At 39.0% G+C, this 7,341-nt stretch overlaps 1 protein-coding gene across 4 annotated transcripts in view; it reads right to left on the bottom strand.

The window, feature by feature from the left end:
* Positions 1-2,702, bottom strand: part of LOC119119562 (RAP1 GTPase activating protein) — a 28,862-nt gene extending 26,160 nt beyond the window's left edge. For 2 of the 4 annotated variants that reach the window (XM_037245959.1, XM_037245958.1), the window contains exons 1-2: positions 2,637-2,702; positions 2,506-2,538 (exon numbers count right to left, since the gene is read on the bottom strand). In XM_037245959.1, the coding sequence (XP_037101854.1) occupies positions 2,506-2,538; positions 2,637-2,638 (35 nt within the window). In that variant the 5' untranslated portion in view covers positions 2,639-2,702. The remainder of the gene's footprint in view (positions 1-2,505; positions 2,539-2,636) is intronic. The other 2 variants (XM_037245961.1, XM_037245960.1) reach the window with 1 other exon arrangement.
* Positions 2,703-7,341: the final 4,639 nt, after the last annotated feature.

The following is a 7,341-nucleotide window of genomic DNA, read 5'->3' on the forward strand; positions in this document are numbered from 1 at the left end:
CGAGAAACACAAAAGTTAAAATAATTTGCTCATCACTCTATGATCATAGTAGCAATTGCACTGCTATCAAAACGGTAGAGTAGATTAATAAATCATCGTTCAATCATGTTATCATTTATTTACTATGAGAATGCCTCAACTTTTCCCACTCAGAAGTAAATGTGACATCATGGTCAAAAGGTCTAAAAAGTGCACTGTAACATTTGTAAAAAAGAATCATAAGACAAAGCAAATGTGCTGCCTTTTGGCTAGTCATGGTATACGACGCCTGCCATTTTAAGAAACAAATAATAGCTAAGAGAATAGATTCTCTGCTTGTTTGTTTTTCTTTCCTGACAGATGTCAAGAGCATCGGTCGTGACTTCTTCCTTGCTAACAGAGCGACCCCCCCGTGGATGCGCATGCCTGCCCAACATGAAGGTCACTTGGAAATAGTATGGCGACACCATAGGCCATCTTGTTTGAAAAAATAAGTAGGGAGTTACACAATGGACAGCCGGCCACAATAATCCATCATGCTCCAGGGACAGCGAGGCCCAGTACACTGTGCATGTGTGTCTGGTGTGTGTGGAGGGGGGGGGTCTCTTATAAAACATGTCATCCACACAAACCATTTTCTGCTCTATCCTCCCATCCGGGAAACTTAGCTAAACAGGATTACAACTAATTAGGAGCCTCCCACGGAGAGTGGAGAATCGTGTTGGCCCGCAACGACCATTTAACATTTTAATCAAGTGCATATTGTTGAAAGCCGAGGAGCTTCTGACATTAAATACAGATTAGAGTCCCTGAGCTCATGAAAACGTATTAGCGCTGCACGATGACGGGAAACGAGACAAGGCAATGTACACTCAGAGGACACAACATTAACTACATCTAGAGTCTGATGGGAAATTGTCCCAAACTGATGACTGACAGTAAAAAGGTGTGAACCATCCATCTATTTCATATCGTGCTTATCCTCACAAGGTTAAGGGCCTATATCACTGGAGACCAAAATATTGCTTGCACTCTCACAGTCTCACAAGGGATATATCATGGAAACCACTTAGCCCGAAGCTCGGGGCAACGTGATTGGACTTCTCCAATGTATATATGGAGAACTAGTAAGGTCATTGCCAACAGCTTTTACCATGGACAACCACAATAAAGGTTCTTGTCTTCTAAAATGCTGCCAGGAAGCTGCTGAAGCCTAATTTACTGCGACTCCCTGGCAACCCAGCTAATCCCCAGGGGATCTCGCTGAGATTTGCGTCGCCATCAAGTTATCAACTAGTCTCCAGGACAGTGAGACAGGCCCATTAAATAGGCGCCTTTCCCATTTGACTCTAGGTGAGAGGTGGGGTATACCCTGGACTGGTCACCAGCCGAATTCAGGATAATTACAAACAACAGTTCTCATAAACTACTGTGATATGAATAGCTTTTTGATGGGGTCAATCAGAAGTAAAGTCTTTGACTTGTTGTAACCTTTGTATTGGATTCGATTGTGCAGGTATACAGTACTTAAAAAGGGAAGTCAATCCCAACACGTTCAAAACACACAGGTCGATGAATTTTAGAATGTTGGCACAACATAGGCTTTTTGGATGCGGCGACGCATGACATTACATTGTGGCGCAACAACAACATCAATTGTGTAACCTTACCAAACTAATAGAAGGTCCTGATATGAGTTTGATAAATAAAACCTCAAAAACCCCGAAACCTTGACACGTTAACCTTGGCTTCAAACGCTACTTTGAAAGCCTAATACTGGTTTAAAACCCTAAACTCCTTCCAACTCATCAAGTTTATGATGGCAGGATCTGCTCCTCACGCTGCCAAGCTTTAAAAAAAGTCCCACCAAGTCAGAAAATAACACTAGAAGCTATTTTAAGTAAAGAAAAATAATGCATGAAGAGCCACAAGTATGAGTAGTCTGTAAGCCTGGTTTTTAAAAGTAAATTTAGCAGGGATTTAATTTACAGTGACCTCCATTTTATTGGCACCCCTGGTGCCAATAAAACGGATTAAAAGCTTTAGAATAAATTCAGATTTATCATATATTGCTGGAGCAGACAGTAATCTTTTGGGATGTGGAGATGAGCCATTGAAGTGCTTTTGAATCATATAATGAATGACAGAGCTGAGTGCAGAGGAGAGGACCCAGGTTGCTGGATGATTAGGAACGCTTGAAGTGCTCTCATTCTGTATTCTCCCATCATGTGAAATTTGAAACCTTCACCTTTTCACACTGTGGCCTTTCTTCCTTTATGAGCATTTCTGTGACCTGATTTTCTTTTGCATGACCCAACCAGAAATCAACTCATTTAACTTGGTTATTTTTTATGAGCCACAAAAAATATCTTTTTAAATATTGACAGGCAGAATAATCCAAATGCCTCCATGTGCGTATCACAACTTTTGTTTTGTGTTGAGCACTTTTCAGTCAGATTTTCAAATGTAAAACTTGGACTCAATAAACATTTGGGAAACACTGTGCCAGAAAAACGAATAACTCACCCGGTCCTTGCCTTGCAGAAGGTCCTGTCCACCCTGGAAATGAAACAAGCATACAACAAGCATAACTGCCAGCTCATACGTGATGAAAAATAAGCACAGGGACAAAAAATGCCATTGCTTCAAAGTCATACATTTTCCTGCATTGCCTGCTGTACTGTAAATGTGGAAGAAAATATTTGGGATCTGTCCTTTGCACGTAACGTAACACTAGCCTGACCTGAGTGGGGGCGCCTGTTCTGTGCATGCAGTGGGCCGGGATACACCCTGAAATAAATGCGGCCATCTGTTAAAGCCGTGTTCCCGCCACCAAATACGACAGGACTGCTGCTTGTGTAAGTTTGGATCCACACTGTTAATCACTGACACTGTCCACAATGCATCCTGATTAAAACATTCACTCACAGAACTGACAGCAGAAGTAACTTCTCTCAGACAGTAGAGGGCGCTGTGCACACAGCTGAATTGGCAGCAGTGCAATTTTGTTATCCTAGGATTCAAGGGCAACTTTGGCATTCTTTAAATTTAATTTATCCAACACAGTAAAAGCAATCCAACAGTAAATATTGGTCATAAGTTTTAGAACACCCCTTTTTATACCCATTAAAAAAATAAATCAAGCTGTTCAAGCACAACAACAATCAATCATTCCACAGACATCAGCTCTCAGTTGTCAGTGAATGGAAAATATGAATCCATATAGGGTGACAATATATGAATAAATAAAGTACCAAAGTCCAAACCAACTATTTAAAACTGGCTTTCATCAGCCTGATAACTGAAGGGATAGAGGTTAGGCGTTTTGTTTTTCCCAAAGGTACGCAATAGCTCCACCCTGTTGGACCTAATGATAATCCACCACATGACATGGTCTGCTTGTTTCATGCTGCATTTTGCTCTGGACAACACGTTTCTTCCAGATCATGCACAGGTCTATTGGCTGGAATCCATTCATCTTGGAACAGACCCTGACTGCCACGCTGTTCTTGTCCTTTGACACACTGATCATTAAACCAACAATTCAAACTCGCTGAAACAATGACCAAAAAAAAATTATATTTGCACTTTCTACATCTTTGACAGTGCATTTGTCCAACTAAAATGAGAATATTTGATTTGAACACAGAATGTTTAGTATGTCAGGACTCCTACGCAAATATTCCACATGTACAATTGAATTAACATTGTTTTGCTACCCAACCTGCTGATGAAAATGCATGACTGCTTTCCACCATGCAGGTCATCAGGAGTTCAAACTGGCTCATTCTACCTTTACCAATGATGTGGCCAGAAAAAATGCAACAATGGAAAATAGGTTGCTTTGGTTTGGAGTTCAATTGGCATTTAACTTTCACGGCTATGTCCAAAAATACAAAGCCACAGATACATGGAGGGGATTTTTTTTTTTTTAATTGTTGAGGATTTTAAAATGAAATAAAATAAATCTAGAAGAAATCTATATTTTAAAAAAATTTATATAAGTTGAAAATAAAAATAAATAACACACACACACAACTTGATGCTTCCTGGTTATTAAGAAATACCCAAGAGAGTGAAAACAAGTTCTGTCCAACTTTTCTACAGAATAACATCAAAATCTCATTTGCTGCTCAAGTTCTCTGCATTCCTGCCATTTGAGTCAGCCAGGAGGCGTCGACTTTACGACATGACCAAATCCAGGACATTTTCATTACAGCGAGCCCCCTGGTCAAATACTCAAAGCACATAAGACCTCCTGTCCAAACAGTAAAACGTACAAGGCTCCAACGTGTCACAAGGTCATAAAGAATCCGATTGTTTCTCGCTCTGACATCATGGAATGTGTGACATGTGCTTAATAAGCCGTTTCATCACATTTTGCTATTTAAGCACTCCAGGCAAAACTTTATCAGTAAGTCTGATGGTGTAGGGGTAGACTTGCCTGACTTGTGTGCGGGGAGCGTGGGATTGATGGCCGCTCAGTGGTGGTGTACATATGGGTGTGGTTGTTCGTCTCTATATGTGTGCCCTGCGACTGGCTGGTGACCAGTTCAGCCATTCGCCCGATGTCAGGTAGGATAGGCCTGAAAGCTGAATTGCAAAACATTGCTAAATGTGTCAAATATTTTCAATTAAAATGATTTAAAATAAATTAAAATTAAACTACCTCTGTCACCACCCAGAATAGAGCTCATCATGCGTTTGGCAAAAAATGAAAAGAAATGTTTTCATCTGTATGTCTACACAGCTGACATGAAGGTATTTGTCAGCTTGGTAAAGTGGTATCAGTTTCGAAGCATTTTTTTACATATGAAGAAAGATCTACAGTTTTGGCACTGTTGTTTGAGAACTCTAGAATACTTTATTGGACAATTTTTTGACAATGTTTAGTCAGTAGTGATTTTTTTATTTTAGCCTCAACAAATACTCTATATAATTAAAAAAAACTAATACTAACATTAAATCTAATTAAAAACTAAGCTAAAACGAAGCACTTTTGGGAAAACAAAACTTGGTCTAAAAACTAATTAAAACTGAATTATAAATAAACGAATAAATACCTAAAAAAAAATACTGTAATTAAAAATCCCAAACTATTATTTCACCTTGATTCAGACAAAGCAATAATGGAATATTACTAAGTACTTTTAAATGCGGGGAACTTGAAATTCATTGTGGAAGTAAGTCGGCAGCATTATTCTTGCTTCCTTGCTCTGTCTGTTGTACACAAACAAAGACGAGTCTGTTCCAGTCTGTTACGATGGACAAAAGTAGGTTATAACAAATGTGCTTGTGGTTCATGCGTTATATTTGCACAGTGCAAACAGTGTGCGTTGCTTGCATTTTGCCTGGAAAGAAAAGTAGAGCAACTAGATCAACTGGTTCATTTGTGTCAAAGGTGGGAAGAAATATTGCTTCTCATTCTCTCTGACCTCTCGTCTAGTGATCAAACATGAGACAGTTACCATGGACACAGATTAGAAAACTCAGTGCTTCTCAAACTGGGGTGTCCAGTAAGTCCATTTAATTTCACGCTAACAAACAACGCAAATTGGGCTATCTAATAGCATGAGTGTTGTGCAGTTTTAACAATGTAAAGTAATGTAAATCAAATCACGTCAAATCAGATTTACATCTTCAGTGAGCTGCGTTATGTTATCAAGTCAGCAAGATGGATTCTTACAAGTAGGTCAGCAGGCTCTTGAATAAATCCATCTTAAAGCAAACAAGTTTGTTGTTCATCTCGCAATCAGCTGCACTGAGGCAACATTCTATATGTGAAATTCAAGAAGTTGTCCAGTCAACACATCCTTTAGTAAATAATTTTCAATACACTGCTTCACATTTCTTACAAGTGTGAGAACATCCAAAAATCTAAAACATCCACGTCAACAAGGTAGACTTTTTTTCAGACTATTTTAATTGCCAAATCTTATCAGAACAAAATGACGATGTAAAACCTGTCAGCTGAGTTAATGTGGTTACCAAGCTGCCATGAACCGAGGATGTGAAATGTAGATGACTCACACTCCCAGAAATAATTTTTAAATCTTTGCAACTAGAATTGCATGAGAATCGAACATACAGTAGATACCATCAGCACAGAGAAGAAAAACAAGCCCGGACTGTACAAGAGACTGAATGAGCCTTTTGAAAATCATGTGTGGCAAATAGCTGAGTGTTATTTGGCATTTAGCTCCACTACAAGTTCTATTACAGTATACAAATGTGCACACATATAATGCATGCACGCACGCACACACACACAAAGAGCCATCCATCAGAAAAATCACAACAAACAAACTCATTATGCCACCATTCAGGCAGCAGGTATCAGATGTGATCTTCAATATTGATATGGTGCGTTCATTCATTTTGCAATGCATCAGAAAGCATTTAAACAGCAGCTGTCATTATTTAAAAAAAACAACAACAACCTAGTAGTTTCAAATATATATAATTCCTTTCATGGATATTTTACCCATGCAAGTATATTTTATTAGTTAGGCATGAAAGTAAGTAGTGGTAAGTAACTAAGTACATATACTTTGTTATTGTACTTTCTGTATTTTATTTATTTGTTATATCGGTACAGTAATTTTCAGATTTTGTTTGAACAGACATCTTATGTTGTCAAATAGCCTCATAATTGTTTTTTTTCAAACTTCTTGGATGATGACATAAATGGAGACAGTTAAAGGTAATCTTGACCATATTCAAATTTCAAATTGTGGCTCAGATGCTACTGGAGGTGTCTGAATTCAATTTAGGCATAACGTCAGACAAGAGAGATGATGGTGGAGTGACTTTAGCATGAAATCATTCTTGTGTGTGTAGGCATTAGTGGGAAAAAAGCCATTGTAAAGCCATTATCAGTTGCCCTTATTCCTTGTTGCTGCTTGTCGTCTTCTCCACCTCCTCACAAAGCCACATTTTTGGGTCAATAATGACATATCAGTATTGCCGCGCTGGAGCCTACCTCACATCCAAACAAAGCAAAAGAGGCACAGGGCCACTTCCTGTTTGGTCACCTAGCAACCAGTGAAAAATATACCGAGTTGGGGGTACAAAACAAGTGTGCCATGAAAGTTCTAGTCAATTGTGCCACTTTTTACCCAAGTATATTTCAGAGTCTGTACTGTTTTCCTTTACTGTGACTAAAGCAACTCAAGCAGTTTTTGTCTCGTGCTGTCCTGGCATATTACACAAAGGATTACTATTTAATCAAATGCCACCTAATTAGCAGCATGAAAAAGATCTGCATCTGGCTCAGTTGTTCATCGGTAGATGGCTTGAAAAGCATCGAAGAACGTATATATGCAAGGTGGACTGCCTGAGTGGGCACTGAAGAGCCCTCAG

Source organism: Syngnathus acus, chromosome 2 (genome assembly GCF_901709675.1).
Source record: "Syngnathus acus chromosome 2, fSynAcu1.2, whole genome shotgun sequence".
Classification (NCBI taxonomy): Eukaryota; Metazoa; Chordata; class Actinopteri; order Syngnathiformes; family Syngnathidae; genus Syngnathus; species Syngnathus acus.